Source organism: Mustela erminea, chromosome 16, assembly GCF_009829155.1.
Source record: "Mustela erminea isolate mMusErm1 chromosome 16, mMusErm1.Pri, whole genome shotgun sequence".
NCBI classification, from domain to species: domain Eukaryota; kingdom Metazoa; phylum Chordata; class Mammalia; order Carnivora; family Mustelidae; genus Mustela; species Mustela erminea.
This window is the reverse complement of record NC_045629.1, coordinates 61,870,255-61,897,764: the sequence shown is the minus strand read 5'-3', so window position 1 is coordinate 61,897,764 and position 27,510 is coordinate 61,870,255. Positions and strand designations below refer to the sequence as shown.

At 35.8% G+C, this 27,510-nt stretch overlaps 1 protein-coding gene across 9 annotated transcripts in view; it reads left to right on the top strand.

Moving 5' to 3' along the window:
* The window catches only part of TRPS1 (transcriptional repressor GATA binding 1), a 254,297-nt gene that overhangs the window by 72,742 nt on the left and 154,045 nt on the right, over nucleotides 1-27,510 (top strand). For all 9 annotated transcript variants that reach the window (XM_032316309.1, XM_032316314.1, XM_032316313.1 and 6 more), the window contains one exon: nucleotides 7,384-7,987. In XM_032316309.1, the coding sequence (XP_032172200.1) occupies nucleotides 7,384-7,987 (604 nt within the window). The remainder of the gene's footprint in view (nucleotides 1-7,383; nucleotides 7,988-27,510) is intronic.

Below are 27,510 nucleotides of genomic sequence, written 5' to 3'. Positions count from 1 at the left end.
TTTGTCCATCAGATACTCTTTGCCTGTTCTTAATCCCTCATTCTGCAGTGTTCGTAATCTCGAGTGTGGCGTATGAGAGGCCTTGATACCAGCAAAATTACAAAATGACTAACTTTATTAGATACCAGATCTGTAGATCTATATTTAAATTAAACCACCGTCATTTACTGTTTTTCTGTGGTAGTTTGTCTTTAGGTGTTCAAGTCTATAATTACCCCAAAAATACCCTTCGAAGTCTAATTGGTTAGTATTTATGATCTACTCATTTACTTCCATGCTCTGTTTAGTCACTGAAGAAGAACCAGATTCCAGCGGTTAAGAAGTACAGCTGTTTGGTAGAGGATGGCTTTTCTTTTCTTTTTCTTTTTCTTTCTTTCTTTTTTTTTTTTTTTAAGATTTTTATTTATTTATTTGACAGACAGAGATCACAAGTAGGCAGAGAGGCAGGAAAGAGAGAGGAGGAAGCAGGCTCTCTGCAGAGCAGAGAGAGCCTGATGCGGGGCTCAGTCCCAGGATCCTGAGATCATGACCAGAGCAGAAGGCAGAGGCTTTAACTCACTGAACAACCCAGGCGCCCCGAGGATGGCTTTTTAAATGCTGGCAGAAATCTCTGGGAGTTTACATTTAGAGGAGAAAAAGCATCACTTAGATCTGACTTCATATATATTGTGGGCTGGTTTATTATGAAAATAGAAATATATAAGTTTTATCAGAGTAAGTGTAATGATACAGTAGTATCTTTGAGCTGATCTTTTTCTAGGATCTAGAAAACCGCAGCCTTTTATGAATTTTGAAAATAATGTGTAATCTCTGCTAATGAAGGAAACACTACTTCTCAGGCCACTGTCCATTGAAATATGGATGAAACTGAAATAAATGAATTTTTATAGCACATGAAAATTCTGTTAAGTAGGATAAGAAATAAAACATCTTTTTTCACAGAAATTTTAAGTCACGTGAATTAAGTACAATTAGGTCTTCTGTTAGCTTGTAGTTTTCTCTGAATGCAAGGGAAGATTGAGCTTTTCTATCAAATTTCTCTGATTCATGTCCTTGTTGTCTAAAATATTACACGAGACATGCTGATTTTGTGTGAATGTATCCTAAATATTGCATGGAACATGCTTACACTAAAATATTTGTTTTTTTTACACTGACCCTCAAATCGTCATTCTGTGTTTTAATCTGGCAATCCTGTGCTAGGGAGACATACGAAATGACATCTTTTTTCCCTAGGTAGCACGAGGAGAGTGTTTGCTCTGCGTTTGGCAGGAGCATATAGAATTTAAATTAATGCAGAGCACGTATGTATTTATATTAAGAAGAAGTTTGGTTAAATGTAGCCGGAAGTTCTAGGAGTTTTTAAATAAGAAAGAGTTTTTTCAGAAAAGCCACTCAAAATATACTGTCTATGAAATATCTGTATATATTTCTCCTAAATATTTCTTTGCTGCTTTCTGATTCTACACATTAAATCCAGCACCCTGAACAGCCACAGCGCTGTGGTGGTTTATCCCTTTGGTTATTAAGTATGTATTTACTGTCGGTTGTTTTGGGTGGGGGTGGGTTCAGGGATATGTGAACATTGATCTTGATCTTAAGGCAATTACCGGAAACTAGGACATACACAAGATTTTAATAAAAGGCAATGTGGAAGAAGTCCTCAGAAGAAAACAGATTTGGAGTAGCTCAGAGCGTTCTAGGCCTAGTCTTGGGTGGCATCATTTGGGAAGTTTGTATGGTTGAGCATGTAGATCTTGGGAAACGCAAGGAAGATTCCCTTGAACAACTTGGAGGTTTTCCAATTAATGCTGATAAAATGAAAATCATTTTATAGGTCAGAGGCGAGTCCAAACTAATGTATTTTCACAGTGACTAAACTTGTATTCTTCTGTAATGTTTCTTATACTAGGGATTAAAATCACATATTCAGGAATTATTGAGAGAATGACACACCTAAGAGAATATATGCATACCTTTCAGGAACTCCTGAATCAGCTAGTAACGTGTCAGCTCCCAACAGCACCCACGAAAGAGGACCCGTGGACAAGTGCTGAAGACTGTGTCATGTCCTCTGCATTCTATGTGAATTGACTTGTCTAGGCTTCAGATTCTTATCCCATGGAGCAGAGATGGGAATGCGTACTTTGTGTGATTGTTGAGGAACAAGGTATATAAATGGCCTAGCCGTAAAAATAGTGAAAGGTGATTCCCAAACAAGGAAATTTAAAAAAAAAAAAAAAAAGATGAATTCTTGTTTGGGGATTATGCTTGACAATGTTATAGTTGTAGTTTTAGCTTCCAAAGCTGTTAGTGTTGACTCTCAGAGGTATGTAATTTTGTGTGTGCTTTACGAGGGAAGATGATGTTGCTCATCATAAAAAATTCATTTAAAAATGTTCTGTCAAGTGCTATGAGTTTGTTCCATACTAATTAATACCCATCTTGAAGTTCTTTCTGACCATGGCTTCATGATTCTTGCTATTTACGGTGTGGTCTGGGGACCAACAGCTTCAGAATCATCTGGGATCTTATAAGAAATACCAAATATTGGGTACCATCCAGACTTTCAGAATAGGAATCTGGATTTCAGCAAGATTTCCTGGTGATTCCCTATGCATGTTAGAATTGGAGAAACACTGCTCTAGATTTTTTTAGTGTACGTTATTAAGGAGTTTATGTGGCTCTCAGCTTTTGAAAGTGGAGTAATGTCTTTTTAACATATTTTCTACCATTTATTTAAGACTGATACTACAGGGAGAAAAGAATCTCTTCCGGTCTCCAGAGTCCTATGTAGCAAATTGCCTTTTCTGCTTCACCTACTTGTGTTCAATGGCCTGAAAGATTGAGCAGTTTAGCAGTTTACTGCTTAATTGTCAAGCTTTACTCTCTTTTCATTAACAGTTGTTACACCCAGAAACTTGCGATTCTGAATAACAAAGCTGGTAAGGGCATTACCTGTGTTGCATTAAAGTCAGGAGGGGGTGGGGGATGCCTTGTGAGTGTGTTCCTTACATTGCTTAGAACCACAATGTATCTAATAGTGGAGTTCATAGATTCTGGCCCCCGCATGGGTGTCACCTGGGGAATCTTGTTAAAAATTCAGATTCTCAGGTTCTTCTCCAGAGATCCTGATGCAGTCGGGCAACAGGAAGCACCTTGGACTCTGTATAGCTACGAAACTCAGCGTGTTTTGCAGACCCTTACTGTAGTCAGTGTCTTCTGCTGCCAGATGATTAGTTTCCCTTCCTCTCGTGTTTTCATTTTCCATATTGTCAGTCATTTCACACTTTTCTGTATAAAGTTAAAAATTTTGACTGTCAAGAATCAAAAAACAGAACGTTGATCTGGAATGTAGAAGCCCTGTGTTCCTGACTCGATGTAGATTCAAGGGACAAGTCACCATTTCTCCATTTTACTTATCTGTAAAATGGGCTTTCTACTTCAGTGAAAGGTGAGATCAGTTATGTGTGAATGCTTTGAACTCTTCAAAAGAAAAGGTGTGTGAGTTGAGCTTATTATTACAACTTTATTTTAATATCCTTCCTGTTAAGATGTGTTTTTCTTTTCACTGTAAAACCTGGTTCTCACCGAGAACTTAGCGCTGCAGTTTTGGAGGGAGAGTGGTGTTTGTTGCTGTTTTTTGGGGTTTTTTTGCTTTATGTTTATCCCTAGTGATCTCTGATGGCTCTTTAGCACCTGTCTCAAGGACGGTTTTGCCTGGAACAGTCAGATCAGGAGCTCCTCTGTGGGGCAGATCAGAACAGCTCTTTTTGAGACCTATCTGTCCATTGGGACAGGAACTTGGAATCAGAGAATGCCTAGAAGCCCCTGATACCTTGCCTGAGTGTGATACTTTGTGAGGAATTCAGTGCCTGGGCAGGGACCCAAGGCCTTTGTATTTTTAAGAGGACATACCAGTCAAGTTACTGGTAAGGGTTGCATGTGTTGTCTTTATTTGGTGGAGGGATAGGATGACTCAGAGACATTTCTAGATTGCGGAATAAGTCGATACTGAAGGCTCGTAATCTGAATTACTGAGATGTATTACTAGATATATCATGATTCTAAACTACCTTAATGAATACACTCAAGGCATCTCCACTTCCCAGGACTTTAATAAAATACAGGTAATGCCTTTTTCTATTTTTTTGTGATTCAGAATCTTAAGATTCTGGGTCTATTAATGACAAGAGTAAAGCTAGACAATTAAGCAAACTACTAAATTTCTCATTCCTTCAGGCTATTGAATGCCACTAGGTGAAGCAGAAAAGTCGTAGAATATATTCTACCTGTCATTTGGTCTTAAACCAAAGGGTCTTCCAGGAAATCAACTTGGTTTTAAGAACAGTGTTAAGAACAGTGTTCGTCACGGTTAAGATACATAGGGGAATGGAAAAGGATGATACCAAAGTGCTGCTAGTTTGTAAGTTTAAACTCCTTTGCACAAAGAGCATAGAATGCAGATTCACACAGGAGAGAGGGGCTTTATTTACTTCTAGGATTTATACTGGTGGACCCTTACTTATTTACTTACCTACTATAGGTGTTATTTACTTAACATTCATAAGAACCTATCAAGAGGCACTGTTGTTTTCATTTTGCCGATGAAGACATTGGGGCAAGTTTAGTAAATTATTTGAAGTCACACATACAGTAGAATACAGAGCCAAGACTTGAAACTCAGGCGTTCCCAGAGTCTACACTATTCAATGCTCCCATTAGAATTGAGATTCTGCTGTTTTAAAATATTTTGTTGCAACATACCCTAGGAAATTGTATTTCTTCTGTTGGGCATTGGTACTCTCTCCTTCCTCTTGCTGTAGAATTGTCTTTATTTCTTGATACGTTCACTGCAATTCTGTAGAAGTTTTAGACTTTAGAATTTTTTATACTCTTTGTACTTTTGGTTTTGTATAAAAGACCAGTTTGGGTAGAAGGAGCAGTGGCAATTGATAGTCTTACTTTATTAGAAGGGATTCCCCTCAGAGGTTCCAAACAGAGACCCCACCGTGTCAAGGAAACCATAAATTTAGTGCCATAGTGGGCAGTGAACTCATTAGAACTGTCTAGGGGTGAAGGTTGATCAGAGCTGGAAAATGTGCTTCCTGAAGCTTGTTTGTTTAATTTGCATGCCTCAATAGATTATGTGGCATATCTTCAGGATGGTATTTCCTGGGTATGTTTTGATCTTTATCCATCCTGATAAATCCATTTTTCTCTGTGATAATTAAACGTAGACATAGCAATTTTTTGTGAGGTTAGGAGTTTATCTCTCATTGGAGATATTCAAACATAGTTTTGCTGGGATGGATATTTATTTGAAGTTCCTATAGGTTCTAGGTCCTAGGTTTTGAGTCTTGTCTTTTGAACTTTGTGATCTGAATCCTGTTTGGGGATTTCTGGCCTTGAACTTGGGGCAAGATTCTTACTCTTGGACATAGACTTCTTCTTAAGGGTTAGGCTCCTTTCACTTGAGGAAATTAATTTTAATATTATATTTTTATGGTCGACTCATCATTAAATTATTTACCTTTGTTGTATTTCCTTTTGCTTAATCTTTAATACTTAAACAGTGAAGAAAAATAGGAGACAAGATAGAAAACAATCTTCTGTAAAAAGTGAAAGTTAAATATCCATATTTATTCAACCAAATGTAAGCTGTTAATGATAAGATAATTTTGTACTGCATTAAGTACTCTCGACAAATACTGAGATTTTGTTACATATCATAATACCCTTGACTTTTGCTTCCTTAAAATACGAACATTCTTTTGGATTTTCAGCCATCAGGTCTCATATAGGAATGAAGTTACTGAGTACAGAAACTGTTAAGGTCCCAGGTGACTAAAACATATATTTAACGATGCTCCTTCTGTGCCTGTAATTTTGCAATTGCTTCCTTTAACCTCTAAAGATACCTATCTGCCTCTTATCATGGTCTACAAAGCTCTAGATCACCCTTCTAGCTTGTCGATTGACATGTTTCCTCTTACTTATTCCTCTAAAGCAGCAGTGACCTCTGTCCAGTATTTCAGACTTGCTAGAATGTGCCTTCTCCCCCTTCCTCCTCCTCCAACAAGAATAGCTCCTTTTCATCCATTGGTTTTTCTCTCCCTCAGAAAGGCCTTCCTGGCTGCCCCACGCACCCCATCAGCCCCATTACCGTCCCATCCATAAAAGTTCTTGGCACATACCACTCTTTATATTTATTTATAATCTAATGGGAGGGTCACCCTTCCTGACTAGACTCTAAACACCAGGTAGACAAAGACTGGGTGTCTTCTGCATCCACCAGTGTGAACCCAGGGTCTGGCAAAGGAATTGGTGATGGTCATCTACACTTATATGTATGTGCACATATGTGGGGGTAGCTTTAAGTAATAGTTCTCAAAACCTGTCTTGTTATTTTAAGTTGGCAACGCATTGCATCAGTGGAGTAGCAAGTGTTCCACATTTAGTTTACTTAGAGAGCCATACAAAGTTTTTATAAGTATGCCTTATTCCAAGTCACTTGTGTACCTTCCCAGTGTGTCTTTTAGGATACAGTGCCTCTGTTCTTTGTTAATCAAATATTTGTCTTAATATGACCGTGTTCCATCTTTAATAGCAGAGAATGCTATGAAATCCAACAATAAGTTCTTTCTGTTTTATGCCTTTTGAAAAGAATACACACACACTCACATGTTCTTTATGAATGACTATATCCACACAACCCCAATCATGCTGCACACCCAGCAGACACCTCAATTTGTTGAATGTCCCTAAAGCCTCCTGGAAGAATTTGTCTTAAAAATCTTGAGCTTCCAGTACATCTTATTTACTAGATTATGTAGATCCGTCAGCTGTATTTCGTTACCTAAACTGATTTAAGTTGTAAGATAGAAAAGAACACTGTAATCAAGTGGAATTTAATATGTGTAAATGTTATAGAAGTAACACTGGAGATGCATTTACATTTATAATGAAACAATAGCGATTTAGTTTAAAAAAAAAAACAGGAAGTGAAAAGTCCACTGATGAAATTAGTGTGAAAATATATGTGTCTCTTAAGTAATATAGAATTAGTGAACAGAGCAAGTCTTTTCATACCAACCAAGTTTCAATGCAAATTGCTGGCGTGTGGACACATGAGGGTGTATATGTGTGTCTACCCGTTATGGTTAATCCATTGAAAGGGATTGTCACGTTCTTTATATGGAACCAAAAATGCCAGTTAATTCCATTCCAACTTCTGGGTCTTGGGAATGGTGTTTTTGTCCTACCTATTATATTACGTGTGGTAAAAGTCAGGTCCTTAAAGACTGTTTTTTGGTTTTGTTTTGTTTTCTTTTTTTAAGCCCTTCCAAAGGCTAGATTTCTAATGACTGTTTCCTTCTCCAGGAGAGCCCACAGCTGCTACAAATGCCGTCAGTGCAGCTTTACGGCTGCTGATACTCAGTCACTACTGGAGCACTTCAACACTGTTCACTGCCACGAACAGGACATCACTACAGCCAATGGCGAAGAGGACGGTCATGCTGTGTCCACCATCAAGGAGGAGCCCAAAATCGACCTCAAGGTCTATAGTCTGCTCAATCCAGACTCTAAAATGGGAGAGCCAGTTTCTGAGAGTGTGGTGAAGAGGGAGAAGGTGGAAGATAAGGATGGACTGAAGGATAAAGTTTGGACCGAGAGTTCAAGTGATGACCTTCGAAACATGACTTGGAGAGGGGCAGATATCCTGCGAGGCAGCCCATCCTACACTCAGGCAAGCCTGGGGCTTCTGACGCCTGTGTCCGGCCCCCAAGAGCAGACCAAGACTCTACGGGATAGCCCCAATGTTGAAGCTGCCCATCTGGCACGACCTATTTATGGCTTGGCTGTGGAGACCAAGGGATTCCTGCAGGGGGTGCCAGCTGGTGGAGAGAAGTCCGGGACCCTCACCCAGCAGTATCCTGCGTCGGGAGAAAACAAGTCCAAGGACGAATCCCAGTCCCTGTTACGGGTAGGAAGGTTTAATTTTTAAATAATTCACCTATGTTGAAGGGGAAATGGGAGGACACATATTCTCTACATTTAGTATCATTTAGTCTTACACCTGAAACTAAATGGTCTCAGTCTGAGGTCTTATAAGTCCGAAGTGGTGGAGAGTAGCGTGTGTGTGTGTGTGTGTGTGTGTGTGTGTATACACTCTACACGTCTGTGCTATGGTGGTGGACAGTCACTTGTTTGGCACCGCTCTTAGCGGTGATTATGCAAAACACCGAGGCCGCATTTGGAGAAGGGAGGTTCAGAATCCCAGAAGATTGCACATCTGTTCCATTAAAATAGGTAAATGACTTTTAAATTTGAAGGTGGTGTCACACTGCATCTGGTTAACAAGAAAATTAGCAGAGATTTAAATCATTAGGAATGCAAAGCCTATGGTGAGAGGTTACTACGGAAATGTAGTTTTTTACAAACTGATGGTATAATTATGTACAAATGACAAGGCTTGTTGGTGATTAGTTACCAAAAAGAGGGGAAGAGATCAGGTAGACCCAAGTGTGAGTGGCCTGAAGAGCATCCGAAGCAGAGAAAGACCCGTGCGTTTTATATGATCAGGCTTTCGTAGGGAGAAAGACATAGTTAGTTCCATGTGGAAAAATAAAACCTCTGACAACGATGAGATCCTTGCTCTCTCTCTATGTAGCAGTGTCAAGAAAATAGTCAGATTTTGAAAATTCACCAACTCTCAGTTAACTGATGCTCGCTTTTTGCCTAAGGCACCACCACTTCGACATTTCACCTTGACTCCGAGAAAGTTTTGAGCTTTCTGCATGATCTCGATGCTTTGTTGGTGCCTAGAAGGTAGGATCAGAAAGCAGCCAACCTTTACCAAAGATCCCGTTAGGAATGCAAGGGCAGCCAGCCCAGTGGTTTGACCTACAGGTCAGAGACCACTGAGGTCTCTCTGGATGGATTCTGGAGAGAAGAATTTCTCCCTCCAATGTCTGCATGGCTTCCCTCCTCTCATTTCCTTCGGATTCTCTGAAGCCTGTCTGTGCTTCTCAGGTTTCTCTAGTGGAGTTGAGATATGCCTCTTAGAGGTGCACAGTTAATTATAAAATCTCTTCCCTTTCCTGGCTGCAGTCATGCCCTGAAGCTATGAGAAGGGCTTGAATGCAGAAGAGGCTATGCCCCTTGTACACCGAGTAACAGAGAAAAATTAATTTTTCTCTTCCTGCAGAGAAGGTGCAAGTTGATTATACATAACTTTAAAAAGAAGAGAAATAGTTCTTGTGCCCTTCAAGAAAGGTGTTGAATTCAGGGAGTTTCTTTCCGATAAATATATTTGGGGCTGCAATTGTAAATGTTCATTATTTTCTTAGCATGTCAGGATTCTTCTGGGCTCAACTGGCTCTTTTAGTTTCTGGTTATAAGACAGGAGTGATAATGTCTTATATTTTAAATTTCATATTGCATCTTGAGAGTGTGTTGTAATTGGGTGCCTTAATGTCTGTATCACTAGAGTTCCCCACCCATTTTTCATTTTTTTTTTCCATTTTAAAATTGTTTTCATCCATGTCATCCATGACATCTTCATTTTTTTGGCTCTTTTAGACTATTTCTAGAATATTACCTTTTCTGCCACGCTAATATACACTAAGAGTTTGGAACGATAAGTCATTTTTTATGTGGTTGAGTCTAAAACCTGAGCCTGAGAGTGTTACATTTTTTGAGCAGACTGGGGATGATGATGCTTTTCTAAAAAAGTTGTTTTTCTCAATTCCTCCACTTCCTTAATTCCCTGACTTCAAGTTTCTGTTGCATCATTGCAACTGTTTCTTCAGTTCCTCACATTAGCTGCTGAAATATGAAATCTTCAGCCAGAGAGTGCTTCACTATATTCTACAAATAATCAAATTCCTAACCATAGGATCTGTGATCTTTAAAAGTGATCATCTCCTAAATTTTAAGAGATGATAAAATTTATGTATGTGTGTGTATATATATGTATGTATGTATGTATGTAAAGTCTTGGATCATTCTTCCTTGACTTTTGTAAACTGTGACTCTGTAAAATTTATATTTTCATTGTATTTGAATAGTGCTTTTGGGAATCACCGATTTTATTGGATATTTGGAATAGAAAGTGTAGCTGATTTAATTTGTGGAGTATTTAATGTATTAAGTGAATTAAAACTTTGATATACACATAGCTGATCAGCTTTTTAAGACATTTAAGAGAATTAAAAAGCAGAGCCCATTCTGAATGTGAATTTGACAAGCATTCTACCTTGGTGGTAGAAATTGCTGTTGCTGAGTTATCATAGCAGATTCACACTTCTCAGTTCAATCCTCTGCCATCAATAAGGAAGAACCCAGCAGAGTATCACCAGCATATTTACTGAAGGTAAAAACACTGTGCTTTAATTTATAGTTGTAGGGGTCTAGTCATTAGTGAAAGTGTCCTATAAAAGTTTATAAATACCCAGTAAAAATACGCAAATGCAATTTACATGTTGTGAATGGAAATACAGGTGTAAATGCATATCTACAGAACATAACATTAATAATTTGAGTAAAAATAGATTGGAACTTGAACTTATCCTGCTATTTGGCATGTTTATTTAGAAATAGTATGTACTTTGAAAAACAGAAAATTGGTTTTAAAAGTCATTTTATTAAATAGTGCAAATAGTGTAGAGTTAATAAACTATACTTATAAATATTTATACATGTAGTTTCTAATGTTAAAAGTAAAAATTTGACTATCAGCTGAGTGTTGTACACATTGATAATGAGAATTAAGTATGAGAAATCTGTGCAGGAAAAAATGTTAATTTAAAATAGTTCAACCCTATGCTGGTTAATAGTGGAAACATTTTTAAAGAGCAGGCTGAATGTATTTAGGGCCATTCACAAAGTACAAAATGATGGTTGCTTTCTGGATACTGGTCTTTCTGATACGTGTTTTTAACTGGTTTCAGTTATGAAATTTTGCTGCACTCAAAGTGAGGAAGGAAATAGAAGAATCACAGAGAAGAACTAAAATTTGAAAATATTTTCTCATTAGTTTTTTTTCCTTTTCTTTTTGTTTTGTTTTACATAGGTTAGTTAAGTGTTTGGCTTTCAGTTTTGTGTTCAATAGCAGATCTTTTATGTATATTTTCATGTAGTGACTGTCTTGTATTTTTCCTTTGTTACCAGTGTGGAATTGATATGGTTACAAAACATTTTAAATTGTGTATGTGATCTGTGTGGACCACTCTGCTTTGAGGATAGCAGGGGGCACATTAACATAAGCTTTATCTTGTAAATTGCCTTATGAAAATTAGTTTTTTGTTGTGGATTAACTACCTCATATTTCTGTAAAACCATTGGTTTTTTTTTTTCTTTCTTTTATGAGTAGGAAGAAACATTAAAGACTTTAGACTCTGCTAGAAATAGTCCCAAGTTTATATGAAAACCTTGTTACTCTTCAGAAACTTCTAGAAGGATTTTATAAACATGAAGAAGTTCCTGAAAATGTTTTGAAAATGCAGTGTTTTCATTTAACTTAAGATTTGGCTCTGTGAAGAGGTTAACATATTTAACATTTTCTGTGCTAAAAGCAAATTTTTAAATATTCAACTTGATGCTCCTTTCTCATGTTAAACTAAACAGTGTAAGGTAGTCAGAAGGCAGTACAATGCTGTGCCTTTTTCTGGCCAGTTTCTTCTATGATGTATATTTACACAAAAGTATTTATCTATTCATTTTGTAGACAGACTCATAGAATGCAACTATATTAGTTTTATGATTTCCTGCATAAAAAATTCCAGATCTCACTCTTCAGATTGACGTTTTAGATTGGATTTTACAACGTAGAAAGCTGTGTCTTTTAACTGATAACTACATTAATAGGAACAAAGCATCTGTCATTAAGTTTCACAAAGATTTTGCCAATATCAAATGCAGTTTTTCATTTAATGAAATGCAGAAGTATAATTGGGTTTAGATGGGAAATGTGTAAGGGGACTTTATGGCAAATCCATATCCAGGTAAACATCTGCGTGTCAAGAGTAGGATAACTCAACTGCTCTAATTCTCCCCTATTTTCAGACGCCCTAGTTATCAGTCCACTTCATGCATTTGGAGAAAAATGATTTTAGATTCCAATATAAATTTATTTAGGGAAGTCTACCCATTTCAATGCGTACATTTCACACCAGTTGGTTTTGTTGGAGACCTTCAGCCGTGGGCTATGGGAGATGAGTTCCAAGTTCTAGGAGTTGAGTTCCATGTTGAGCCACTGACTGTCAAAGGCAGGGCCTCCCAGGATCCCCATTCATCCCACTCTTGGGATTAAAATGCCTGCCGTCCTCACAGAAGTGCTGTGCAGCTTAGTTAATTACTGTTTGTCAGGCCATTTGAGATCGTCAGATGCAGGGTTCTAGATAAGTGCAAAGTAGTATGATTATTTGTTCATTTTGTAAATGTGATACCAAGACAGCACAAAGTAGATGTTATTTTCCGCTTGCTTCAGTGGTGTTAAATTTATAGTTTAAAGATTGTTGATACCGGACCGTCTATTGAGATGCAAAAATGTTCTTTTGGGGACAGTCCATTGGCAGCCAAACAGACGTTCAAACAAGCGACAATGTTGAATGCCTTTACAACTAGTGACAGAAGATCGCAGGAACTTTTTCTAACTAAAGATGATTTCAAGGGAAAAGCCAGATAGTGGTTTTTTTCTTCATGTTTAATGAAAATAAAACAGTTTTTCAATTATCTGCAGGTAGTAGTGATGTTACATAACAACTCTTTCTGACTCAGTTTGGACATTTACATATGGATGTACTTAATCCCAAAGAGAACTGACTATACCAGGAAAAATGGCAAAGATACCCCTCCATAATCACCGGTTATGAAACTTATAGTTTTTAGGGCACATTGATAAATTCTTTCTTTAGGTGACTCCGGATACTTGATTTGTTGATATTTGAATAAAGTATTTAAAACCATTTACTAAATCCAGAATTAACAATCCTTGTATATCTCTGTGCTTCTGCCTTGCATAAGATGAATTTCTGTTGTCCACCAGTTAGGAAAGGATATGGTTTAAATTCAAATGTAACATAGATTTATTTAAAAAATATAATCCATTAGTTGATTTAGTTGAGTGTGGCAGTGAACATGACCATTTTGTTTTTATTAAATAAAAACTAGGTAGCTTGAATTTTTTTTTCTTCACCAGTTATTCATCTTTTATATTCATATACCATTTTTGACAGTCGATCATAGCTAAAAAAAGCCCATTTGATATATGTATGTTTGGTTTTATTGGCTTGACCAATGAGATTTTCTTTTATTCTTATTTCTTTTTTAAAAATCAGCTCCATTGACTCAAGTATTTTTGTAAGCATTTTTTTTTCCCGTTTTGTAACCTAGACTTTTTGTGAAGTCTGGCATAGTTCTGCTGGCGCAGGTTTGTAAAGCAGGGGAAGCAGATGTATCTTTTAGTGAATTGGGCTGTAAGTTTGTGGTTGCTGTGAAATGGTATCCTTCAGCACACTATCTGTTAATTATTTCCTGTATAACTATCTTTTGCTTGGCTTCCTTTTCTCACAGACTGCATGAGTCAGGAGATAACAGGTCCCCAAAAGGAACCCATTGTTGAATGTTCTTTCTTAGATGTTGGAAATGAAGAATATATAGAAAGTGGCCCAAGTTTCAGGAGCAACAGATGGAGAATGATTCAAAAGTGTGTCAGCCATGGGCTGCACAGTCTTGATGTGAATCTGGTATTTTTCTGGCAAAGTCCGATCTGATGGACGGATTTAACAGAACTGTTGATTCCCTAAAATGCCAGGAAATTTTTTTATTTTGGATTTTTGTATATTTTGTTATTTAATGTCAACAAAAGAGTAAATATTGTTTCCATTGTCGTATTCTTTACCCTCTTTTCCCTTTGACTGTCTTTGGGAACTTTCATTAAGTATTTACACACAAAGACACTGATTACTAGAATGGTGTACTGGTTAACTCCAAGAAGCTTGGCACGCAAGATACTGCAGCATCTAGTTGCGTTATGAGTTCAAGGAGATGCAAATAATATCCGGGAAGTTTGAAGAATCTGTTTCTTTAATTTTGGTGAAGCAGCATTCTCATTTATAGAAGTTTGTAATTAAGTACAATTCGTACATAAAATAGAACCAGGAATATGACTTTATTTGGGGACAAAAATCCAAAATACTTTATCTTAAGGCATTATTTTTTTTATGTTATTCGTAATTAGGAGTAAGGCAAAGGAATCTTTTGTTTTTGTAAGTACAGGACATTTGTGATGTGATAAATTGAGTGGTTGGTATCATTATTTATGTCAGAATGATCAAATAGCTCCCACACATAATTTTACATGTTAACATTTCTCTTTAAAAAGATAGTTTCTCTGTTAAGATGATTTACTTTTGGCATAGTAATTATGAAAGCGACAAACCATCTTATAGGCTGGAGGTTTACCTACTTGTAACATCATGATTAACCAGGAAAAGCTAAGGATATGTAGATATATTTTTAAAAGACAAAATATACTTTGTAGTTTTTACTAACATTTAAAAAAAGATGAGTCATGATTATAAGTCAGACTTTTATGAGAATTTGGATCAGGCAAAAGTTTTAAAATAGTCATTTAATAAGCACAATATTTGTTTGAAAAAAATGATGAGATTCATGACAGCGTGGGTTATTGAATTCCATTTGCCTGTTGTGTTGTATTTGTTATATTTTGTTTACATTTTGGTATTCAAGACTTATACTGAGTCATGAACAAAAAAAGTCTTGGTAGAGAAATGTCTTATAAAATAATCTGTTCTCAGGGAATCAACTTTAGGTGTTTAGTCAGTAATGCAGTGGACATCATGAGAATACCTCCTAGCTGCCCAATTTGAATTCTTGATGCGGAAGAACAAACCTGGGGAAACTGGGTTAGAACAATTGTACATGAAAGCATGCAAAAAATAAAGAATTTGGTTGATGTAGATGGATACTTCTAATTGATTGCCAAGTAATTTAGTATTTCATTTTCTAGGATTAAAAGTTTATAGCCTTTCCATTTGTTTATTATTGAATTAACAACTTTCATCCTCTCCAAACCCTTTGAGGTTGAAGCTGTTATTATCCTTTTTATTTAGGTAAGGAAACTGAGGCAGAGAGATTAATTAATTTGCCTGAGGCCATTCCACTTTTAATGGCAGGGGTGCAGTTTTGATACTGACAGTTGGACTGTGGCCCATGCTCCTACCCATTGCATGGCCTCCTTTGACTCTGTGTGATCGGTTAATAAATGCTTGGGGAACTCTGCAATTTCAGAATAATTTATTCCATCTAAACATATAGTCTTTATGTGTTTTGTGTCCAAAATGGAAAAATCACTTTTTGAAAATGATACAAATGATAGATGCTTTTCGAAAAAGAAGTGTTATGTGTTTGACCATACAGAACACTGAAGAAAAGGAAAATCGGTCGTTAAGTCCAACCCACAAATACTTTTCTATTCATATATATATATATATAAAATTTATTTTTTATACACATGCAGATATATATTTTATTCAAGTAGAGGATCATTGCCTCACTCCTTTTTCCGTTTATCAATAAGTGGTGGACATCTTTTCCCATCAACAAATAGAAGTTAAAATATTTGGTTTAGTGCCTCCATGTTGTGCCATGAAATAGTTACATAAAGTGCTCAGTAGATCACCTACTGATAAACGTTTAGGCAATTTCCATTTTTAGTTATAAAGAAACTTTGATGAACATCCTGGTATATGTTGTTTTATTGTTTTATTATTTCCTTAGGACAGTTTCTTATTATTGCAGTTACCTGAGTGAGAAAATACATGTCTGATAACAAATAATGTTCAGTGTCCACCACCTTCTAAATGGGTCATTTTAAATACAAAATAAATTCATTCACAAATAATATCTTAGAAATATTTAATTAAGGATTAACTGTTAAACTGCAAATTGACTTACTTAATGATGAATGCAGATAATTAAGGAAAAGGCAAATAATCTTTAAGAGCCTTTTCTTACCATGTTTGTGGTAGATAACAAATGACCAATAGCTAGGGCTGTGGTGTGATATGCTTATATATTACATATGCAACAAAGTTTATTTTGTAGAGAGACTTACTTTCAAGCAGGACCCATTTTCTTAAGCAGAGTTGAGTCAGGGGCAGTCAACTCAGATGGGCTTGCCCTTTGCAGGGAAGAGTTGCTTTCTTTTTCCTTGTTTTCATTTGGTCCCACGGACAGTGTTCTTTTATGCTTCATAATTTCTCAACCCAGTTTTAAAGTTTGTACTTTCCTTATGTGTGTAATAGATTCAGTGGTAATGGTGTGGGCTTCAAGGGAATATAACAGAGAAGATGTTGGTTTTTTTCTTTAAAATATGGAATTTAATGATTTTCATTTCTGTGTTTTGCTGAAATATTTATATTGATTCTGTTAGAAAGTATTTTTCTTTTATAAGATTTTCAGAGTGTCAGTTAGAACATTCTTTCTTTATTATTTCTTAATAAAGTATTAAAAGGACAGGAGCACAAGAATACTTTCTCAACTAGCATTGAGCCTGTGCTTGTTATATGCCACAAATAGAGTTTCAGGCTATTCTTACCAATTAATAACACTGAGAAAAACATGTATGATGTCATTTATATATACAAGTTAAGTCAGACTCACGTATGGGATTTGGAAATGGAACTTTTACATTTAAGATAGCTGTTCACTTAAAAATAATTTTTTTTTTTAAAGACTGAGTATAGGACTTTAAAATTTCTTTCCTGGTACATTAAAAAGTAAAAATGCCTTCATTTACGTATAACTTCTTAGAAGCATGTCTGTTTTGCTCTGGAAGTGTGGAAGCAGTGCTGGCCATATTTTAGGAGATACATGTGTTTGTTTTACTGCATTCTTTACAACCTGAAACTTTCTTCATAATTCAAGAAAACCCATCTGTTTTGGCTGAATTATATGACTTATTCAAAGAAAGTTGGAGGTCTCTAAAATGTGGATTGTCTAGATAGGAGATATATATATATATATGTATATATATATACATATATATATATATGATTATTTTCAAAATCAGATAGAAATTTAGAGCTTGCCTCAAATTCATATGTAATGTCAATATTTCTGAAGACTCAAAAATAGATCCTAATTATTCTTTGAGTAGGATGTTCAGGGTTGGGTTTGGAGGTGGGTGTGGCCCCACCATTCATAGGCGGTCTCTAGCTGTGATTCAGGCTTGACTGGATTTTATTTTCTGGTAAAATTAGATTTCATGTTTTCTTTTTACTCTTCCCTTGTGCTGTAGTGGAAAGAGGACTGGATTTTGGAGGCAAGGAGGTTTTGTGTTCTAGACTCACTTTGTGACTAACTAGCCGTGTGACCGTGACTGAGTCATTCAATCTTTGTGCACTATTTCCTTTGGAAAATTATAGAGATTGAAATATACAATTACTCATCTCTTTAAAATTTTAAGTTCTAGGGCCAAGTCAATTTTCTGTTAAAACCTTAAACTTCCAGGTCTGTGATTTGATACCTGAAGCAACTTAACCCACTGAGCCACCCAGGTGCCCTGTATACCTGAAGCAACTTAAAGACAAAAATCTTATATTTTGGACTTAGTACTGCTGGTGTCCAAAGAGATATCACATATTTGGTATGTGCATTCTTAAGTCAGATTTCCTTCTCATGGCTGAGAATCTAAGTTATGGGGAAAAGAGCACTGTCATAGTACAATCTGCAGTCTTCAACAATTGTATTCTTTGAGCTTTTTGAGCTCATCTCATACAAGAAAGCTCAGTCTTTCAAAATAAATTGTTTCAAAACTCATGTTATTAAGGGGTTGTTGTATACGATGATAAAGGGAAGTTATGTACAATAAGAAATGAAATAATTCTGGAGAGAATAGGACATGTTTAAAGTCTCTTTCCTTAGTTTCTTGGCATTGAGCGGTGATGCCTGTTTTGTTCAGTCAGATGTTCAAATCAGAGTTTTGGATGCCGAAACTAATTTTAGTAGGTGGGGTGCAAATTTCTTATGAGTCCGTGAATAGACTCTAATCCCAGCTGTTTCATTACAATTATAAAAATAAAATTGGCTGTGAATCATTCAAACTCTATTTAATGGATGTGAATAATTCAGTTTCGTCCCACTGAAATCTTGAAACTATAAACCTATCTTAGATTTTTTTATGTTCCTTCGCAGTTAGTATCCCATTATTCATGTATGACTTACTTGAAGTGTTAGTGGTCATGATGAAAATGACCATATTTCCACTCAGTTCCTGTGGATTTTGGGACAGGAGGTGTCCCTTAGGATGAGGTGATGGGTGAAATGGAGAAAGAAATTGGGAAGAGTCTACAAAAAGAGAAAAGGATGTTAAATTAGTGTTTCTTGACTTTTTCCTTTCCCATTAAAATATATATGTCGCTTATAGGCATTTTAGATAATATAAATAAGAAAAAATAAGAGAATAACTGCTCAACACTTTAGTGTATTCTTTTCTGGAGACACACAAGCACACATACACACACCTACACTCATAAACATATATACAAACATAGGTTCATAGGCTTGCTGTTAAATAACCTTCAGTTTTACTTTATAATAAATTAGAAACGTTTTTTCCATATTAATATATATATATACTGCTACATCATATTTATTGACTTCATAGTTTTTCCTTATATATTGTACTAGTTGTACTAGAAAAGATGATTATTGATTTCTTGTGTTTGGACATTTAAGTTATTTCCAGTTTTTGCTGTTATAAATAGTGTTGTATTGAATATCCATGGAGCTAAATAATTATATCTTACTTGCAATTTTAAATTGTTAGAATTGATTTCTGTATAATCAGGTGCCTCTACGGGACGGCACAATGGCAGAGTTTATTGACAAGTATAAGTTACTTTACTAGGCTGTGTATATATACTCTTGAGAAACAGAAAAATAGTATCATTTCTTGACTTTAAGTAATTAAAATTACTTCACAGCGGTAGCTAAGAAGTAGAAACCCTAATGTTTTCTTTGAAGATTGTTATAGGGGAAAATGTTAATATGATTGTTTGAATTAAGTGCATTTCTGAAACACCAACAAATAACTAATCAGGCAGTCACGTTTTTTCACGTTTACATGTTGAAAGACAGACTCCTTAGTCACCGGTATTCAAAGATTATTTAAACAGTATATACTGAAGTGAGTCTTATAAGGTAAAAGAAAGAAAGAAAGAGAAATAGATAGATACAGATACACTATATCAAGGGATTTAGCGGTCTCCAGACCTTCTTCAAATTAGTATGTTTTAGTGATCACATGAAGTAGATGCTAATAGTTACTCAGTGAAGTGTTTGGTGCACAAACTCCATTTTGAAATATTTGTATTTATTTTAGTTTACTTAAAGTCATTTACGTGGTTAATTGTAAAGTAAGAATAGAAACCAGGTGTTAAAGCGAAGTGTAGACCATTCTAGCCTCCATCTCTTTTCATTCATTTTTCTAAGTATCTTACTGCTGCTCGCAAAGTCCTTCCATAATACGAGAGACTGGTTGTGTTTCTAGTTCGTGATGCTTCAACAAAATACCTCTTTGTTTGTTTTGTTTGGGTGACTCAAGTGCATATTTGGTTGTGTCTATATTTAACTGTGCTAATACTCATCAGGGTTCAAGATTTATTTTCAAAGAACCAACGTGCACTAGACCAAACTAACCTAGACTTCAAAAGACTTGAAAGAAATAGAAATCCAAAATAAAATACAACTTAATAGAATCATTCCTCGACATACTGGTCTCGAACTTTTCTTGTCATCCAATAAATGATAATTCAGCACTTAGTAGGTTTCAGAAACCATTAAAAATGCTATAAAGGGTATGACTCTGAGTAAATCAGGATTCCTACCTTCACATAATATACAGTTGTAAGTAATAAGACAGGTATATGGACAAGTATAGTGTAGATAAGACTTCCATAAAAGGGAATAGGAGAGAGAAGAGCAGAGGTCTTTGGGTGTTTAAAGAGAAACAGATCACATTCAGTTAAGTGACTAAAGATAGTTGTCCTGAAGAGTTTTCTGAGCTGGTTTTTGAGAAAAGCCTGGGCTTTCATCAGGTGTATTTAATGGCATGGAGGGCAAGCTATGTAGCTAGAACAATATGAGGTTATCTTAGAAAACTTTAAGGATGTAGATAATAGAAAAACTTAACCAAAAGGTATGTGCAGTATAGTTTGGTGAGCCAAGACTTGGCATAGAGGTTAGGAAAATTTCCTTAAATGCTATTTAAAAAACATGATTTTATGAAGAAATAGAGAACAATCATGAGTTTTGGAGCCAAGGATAATTTGATCAAAACTTTAATGAAGTCAATATGGCATTTTACACAGGATACTTTTCCAGAATTAGGGTGAGGGAGGTTTATTAGTCGGCTAATCTTTTACCCTGTGACTTAGAAAGAGTTCACACTAGGATGGTGGTAATGAGAAATGATTTCCACAGATATGTTAGATGTAGAATCTCCAAGAGTTTACATGTGGTGACCAAGAGGAGGGAGGTTACAATGAATGAGGCTTTGAGTTTGGAAGAGGAGTATAATAATAGCTAACAATCAGTAATTACTGTGGGCCAGGCCCTGTTCTTTATCTGTAGTAACTCACTGAATTTTCACAATAACCAATAACATAGATGCTACCTTTAATTTCATTTGATAGAAGAAGGTAGAATCTCATAGATGTTAAAGTTCTTTGCCCAAAGTCATCATCAGGCTAGATCTTGCCCATTAGTCTGGCTTTTTTTTTTTTTTTTAAGATTTTATTTGTTTTACAGAGAGAGAGAGATCACAAGTAGGCAGAGCAGCAAGAGAGAGAGAGGGGGTAGCGGAAGAAGGCTCCCTGCGGAGCAGAGAGCCCTATGCTGGGCTCGGTACCAGAACCTGAGATCATGACCTGAGCTGAAGGCAGAGGCTTAACCCACTGAGCCACCCAGGCACCCCATAGTTGGCTTTAAAGTCCACGTTTCTTACTATATTGCTTTTGGATGAATGGTATTGTCATTAGCAAAACTCTGGAGTCAACTGTTTTTTAAGTGTAAAATAACGAGGCTAGTCTTAAACCTACAAAGTTCGCAGAACATTCAGATGAAGGTATCTAATGGATAGCAGGAAATGGTATCAATTATAGGAAATACAGGATTTGAAATGACATAAATTAATTGACATTCATTTAATAGAGTTTATATTGAAAGCTAGTTTGTACAAAATATTCTAGGAGTAGTATCAATATGGACATGCTGTGGACACTGATTCTTCAAGTCATTTGCAGACCAGTAGGGGAGATAGTGTTCAGAAAAAAATGATTATAATATAAGAAAAGGAGTATCAAGTGCCAAGGAGTGAAACAGATAAAATGTGGTATTTTATTTTATGTATTTAAAAACTTTTAGAGGAAGATGTGACCTCTGCTTAATTTGCCCTTCAAGGAAGGCTTCCTGGAATAGATTACTTATCAGTAATCAATTACTTATCAGTAGGTTCTTGAAAAGGGTTGGAGTTTGAATAGATGGAGATGGATGGAGCAGGGGGTTACTGGGACACAAACAACAAACAAACAAATAAAAGGAAACTTTGGTGTTTGGAAAACTTGAAGAATCAAAGTCCTAAAGTCTAAAGAGAATACAAGTAGAAGGTGAGCTTTGTTACTTCAGCAAAAAAACAAAAGTATAGTGGCTGAGCCCCCTTCTAAAGTGAAAGTTACTATTTTGATATTTATGAGATCAAATTTTAAGATCCGCTGTGTATGGCAAAATCTTCTAATTGATAGGATTTAGAAATTCACAGAAACACATGCCTCAAGGGTCTTATTATTTACATGCTAAATCAAAAGGAAAGAGTAAATTTGAGAGCAGAGTTGGGTATTTTAATCAAAGTCTGAAGTAAGAATTTAATAATTTCACAAATTAATGTAAATAAGCTTCAGAAAGTTTTTAAAAGTATATACGTATGGTTTATATAAATATGTATATGGTATGTGTATGTAAATTATTCTTTTATTCAAATATAAGTTAAAATAACTCTACTCAGGGCCATTACTTTCAAATTTAAGTGAAAAATATTCTTGAATACTGTTTAAAAACATAAGCCATATATACTATACAAATTTGAATGATTCATTTTATATATAAGAACTATTATATTTTAGTTTTATGTATTGTTGTTCTGATTTATTCAGGGATTATTTGTCCTGAATTTAATCCATGGGCTCATTTTCATGTCCTATTTTTAATGTCTTATTTTGTCATTGAGAAGAAAGAGAGATTCTTGCTTGCAATATGTCACCTGTTGTTTAATGGCTAAAACTGTTACATATCTTCATACTGTATTACATTAAGTCATTTTAAAAGCATTGCTTTCCCTTTTGTTTAAAATTCCTACAGTCTCTGAGATATTGGTAGGGGGTTAATGGAAGTCTTGATTAAAATCTTTCAAGCTTCAAGGCTTTCAGTTCCTGTAAACAATTTGGATCTGAGAGATAGGCTTATATATATATATATATATATTTTTTTTACTAGTCTATTTACTGATTTAATATTAAGGAAAATCACGTTTTTTCTTTCACTGTATTTTCATACATATAAGTTAAATGCATTTTTTTTTAAAAATCAACCATCATCCATTGTATGATGATCACAGAATTTTGACAGTTAAGTTCAAAAATTCTCCAAAGACACAGCATAATCATTTAAAAGTAAAGAAGCTGTCTGTAGTATACCAATTTTCCATTATTTAAAATGCCTTTCAAGTTTTTATATCTAGACTGCTTTTTTTTAAGTGTTTTTTTTTTTCCAAACTTGCAGGACCATGAACTCTAATCATGAGCTTATAAGAACCTAACTTGCTCCATAACAGCTAATCAAACTCTGGGTGATAGAAGTCTCTGAGATTGGTAGAAGTGTTCACACAGTTGAGATTCCCATTTGGAGTCATTAATTATCAATCTTCTTCACCAGCCCAGACTGGTTCTGCCTTTCTAGGATGATCAACTGCACAATATTCAAGATCACTCAGAAGTCTCAGTCATTCTATTTTTAGCAAACCCGAAGAGTTCCCAGACATGGCAGGTTTGCATGGGATTGAGTTGGCACCCCTGTAGTTTCTAAACCTTATGAGTTTAGTGTCTGAATTTCACTGCAATGATAAAAATTGGATTTTTGTGATATTCCCTGGGGCTGAAAGTGAGATCCACTGAAGTATTTTGTGTGTGTGTGTGTGTGTGTGTGTGTGTGTGTGTGTGTGTGTGTATGCACCTCTGTTTGAGGTTTTTCCTCTGAAGCAAGGGACATTTGGACAAGTTTAGGACAGAAGGGAATAAAGATAGGAGAGAAACAGCAAATGCCAGTTCTAATAATTTAGCCATTGGTAAATTTTTCTCTCTTAGTACATTGCAGTCTCCTGAGAGAGAAGAACTGTGCCATTTTTATATCTCTATTTCTCATCGGCTCTGTCATGCTCATCTCTTAGGAGGTGTAGAATCGATATATTCTTAATTGACTAGAATTCTATGAAGACATATGCACTTTTTTAAAAATTTTGGAAAGCCATATCCTAATTTCTGCATAGGACTGCAATGTTGCTTATATAATTTTTCTACCATAGTTTATACAAATTACATAGTTTCTTACAAACTGATTAATCTTCAAATACTCTTCAGGATCAAGGGATTAGGTGAGCTATTTCTTATGTGCAATTTTTTTCAATAACCATTAAAGTTGAATATTATTTAGTGAATTGCTTACTTTGGAAAAAAACAATTATAGCAATTTGGGGTTCATATAGAAATTTAAAAAATACTTGAGGTTTACTGAGCCATTTTTGAATTTGATTTTCTTTCTTCTTTTTTTTTTTTTTTTAGTTATCTGAAAGCAGAAATTTCTCAGGGCTCACAAAATTTTTTGATACAGGAATCTAGAGAAGCAGTCTGGCACTGTGTTCTAGGCTTTTAAAGAGTTTGAGTAAAACCTAAAAGGTTTGTCTTTATTTTTTAAATCACAAGTCTAATATTCATTTTCTTTTGAAAACAATTCTAGATTTGGTTTTGGTTGACGTAATTATTCTTATGCACAGCTAATGGTCAGTAGAGCAGGATGATCAACATTGTTCAGTCTAAAATGTTGGAAGAAAGTTTCACCATACGTCTCTACTGCTCCCTTCTAAGGAAGGGAATCTTTTAGAACATAGGGTTCTGGGCTCAGGGTAAGAGGAAGTGTGCAGGAGAATCATTTATCCCAGTAATTTTATAACTAAGTCAGGGAATCAAAGGTTTACAACCTGGAAAGTGTGATATGAAGAAGAGAAAGATATTCGTCTATAGTATTCCTGGGTTTTGAAAGCTTTTGTGGACCCAGCAACGCATGTATTGTTTGAATTACAAACCCAACCTCATCATCTTAATCTCCTGGCCTTGAAGAGATGAATAGAAGTTCTGGGTTCTGTCTGTAGAATTGAAATTGGTAGAGGCAGAGAGTGTTGTTGGAGTTCTTGGTTGTTTTCTTGACCCTTTAGGAAATGAGGGAGAGGAGAGAGAAAGGTCTAGCTGTGGGCCAAAGGAAACTGGTCAATGACTCCTTCTTAGAGTTGAGGATTATGAATTGTTCCTACACTGCAGTGTCTGCCTGGTACCAGATTCATGAACTTTCAGGATTGGAATCTGTGCAGAGAGGGAAGGAATGGTGAAGACATAAAGTCAGAAAAGTCTTTTGCTATCATCTTGTCCTCTGCAGTTGCTTTGTTTGGATGGTTTGCAGAGACTTAACTCTGTCAGTGGTCTTAAGGTGATGTAGTAAGTCATTTGCAGGAAATGAAACTCCAGTTTCTTTTTTTTTTCACTCAAAGGCTAATCTGATTAGCTCTAAAACATTTGTTCATCTGTTTTATTCAGTATTTGAACTATGCCTATGGAAGACATATGGATTTAAATAGTACTTGGCTTACCATCTGCTGATAAGGGAAAGTGAGATACTAAATCAGAGTGGCAGGAAAGTCTATTTCAGTAGAAGCTATTTCGATCTGAAATATTGTAGGCAATCTCACAGAGTATTTTAATTGGGATTATATTGATGTGTGTTAGTAAAAGGAGCACATTTGCTGATATGGTTCAACTTATATAATCATTAAATTTATATATCAGTTTAGAGATGGGAAGCAATGTGAAATTTTGATCCCATTAATTATAGATTTTTTCCCTTAAAGTAGTCATTTATAGGAAAACCTTTGTGATGCATTTATTTTAACAGAATGCTATATTTAATATCCCCTGGTTGGAAATTGGAACACAAAACATCAGCTTTTCAGATAAATTTATTAGCAATTCAAAAAACCCCACAATTTATTCTAATACAGTGCTCATCTGTTGAATATTTTTATGGTAAACTACATTTTGAAAATCCAATTTTGCCTTGGGAAGATTAGAAAGAAGAGAAAGAAGATATCTCTTTTTATGGTGATAAAATGTAAACTGCTGATACATAATGCTGAGAAATTCATAATTATGCCATATTTATGTTTCAGGTTAAAATTCTGAGAAAGTAGAATCATCTAAGTATTAAGAATGATAGGAAGTATTGGGGCACCTGGGTGGCTCAGTGGATTAAAGCCTCTGCCTTCAGCTCAGGTCATGATCCCAAGTTCCTGGGATTGAGCCCCCATCAGGCTCTCTGCTCAGTGGGGAGCCTGCTTCCTCCTCTCTCCTCTCTCTCTGCCTGCCTCTCTGCCTACTTGTGATCTCTGTCAAATAAATAAATAAAATCTTTAAAGAAAAAAGAAAAAAAAAGAATGATAGGACGTATAATCAATCATATATACATATGTGCATATGAATATATGCATATATATCATATATGTATATAATTTTGATAAACCAAGTTTATTTTTGTTTTTTTAGATTAATTGGTCATTCTTCCTTAAAACATGTGTCTGGCATTTCAGTTTTGATTGAAGTAATACAAGGGTCAGTAACACATGGTTTCTGCCCTCTGGGAGGACACACAGTCAAAGATGGTCCCTCTATATGTCCACATTTAAGCACCTTCACAGGCATCATGTTGGCTAATTCTCTCAACAAGTCTGTGATGCTGAACATTTGCAACTCCATTTTAATGAAGACAGTAAGGTCTGGGGAAGTTGACTAAGCTGCCTGAAAATAACACAGTTAGTTTCATTAAGTTTAAAGATTATATCGCAAGTTCCTGTTGTGCACTGGGCTCTGTGCTAAGTGCTAAGAAGTGCAAGATTAATAAGACAAAGTCCTTGCCCTTGAACACGGTCTATGAGGAGACAGAAACACAACGGGATGATTTTTTTTTTTTTTAATTTTTGTTTTATTTATTTGACAGACAGAAACCACAAGCAGGCAGAGAGGCAGGCAGAGAGAGAGAGAGAGAGGAAGAAGCAGGCTCCCCGCTAAGCAGAGAGCCCGATGCGGGGCCCGATCCCAGGACCCCGGGACCAGGACCCGAGCCGAAGGCAGAGGCCTTAATCCACTGAGCCACCCAGGTGCCCCATAATGGGATGATTTTTAATGTGAAGTAGAAAGTATAGGAGCAGAGAAGGACTCAGAGCTCACAGCTGTCTTGGCCTGGGAGGTCCTTAAGGACTTACAGGGGAAGATGATGCCAGAGCTGAATTTCAGTTTAATGAATAGAGATGGAATGGGAGACCCTGGCCAAAAATTCACATTAATAAAGTACTAGAGTCATGAACCAGCGTACACACAGTTTATCTAGTACTTACTGTGCAGTCCAGTAGTAACTGCTCACATGTAACTACTGAGTGCTTGAAATGTCACTAGTCTAAAATGAAATGTGCTGTGTGTATAAAACACATACCAGATTTCTAAGATTCAGTATGAAAAAATTAATATTAAGCTGTCACATTAATAATGTTATAATAATTACATTTTGAAATGACAATATTTTGGATATATTGGTTTAAACTAGATAGATGTAACAATTTTACTTAGATTCAGTGAATTTAACTCAGTGATTTAACAAATTAGAGATGATTCGGTGTTTGGGAAACTTGAGGATTTCTCCATAGTATTGCTTATGTTCACATAGCTTTATTCATGCCTTTGAGTTATTGAAATGACAGATTTGGGGTGCATTGGCCTTCTTAAAGAATAGTTGGACACCTCATTAGTTTATTTCTGTAGGAAAATATGAGGCAGATCCTGAAATCACGTATATAGTACATCACTTCTTAGAACTATTTATTTTATTTTATTTTTTAAAGATTTTGTTTATTCATTTGACAGAGACACGGTGAGAGGGAACACAAGCAGGGGGAGTGGGAGAGGGAGAAGCAGGCTTGCCATTGAACAGGGAGCCCAATGTGGAGCTCAATCCCAGTACCCTGGGATCATGACCTAAGCCAAAGGCAGACGCTTAATGACTGAGCTATCGAGGCACCCTTTTTTTTTTTTTTTTTTTTTTTTTAATTTGGAA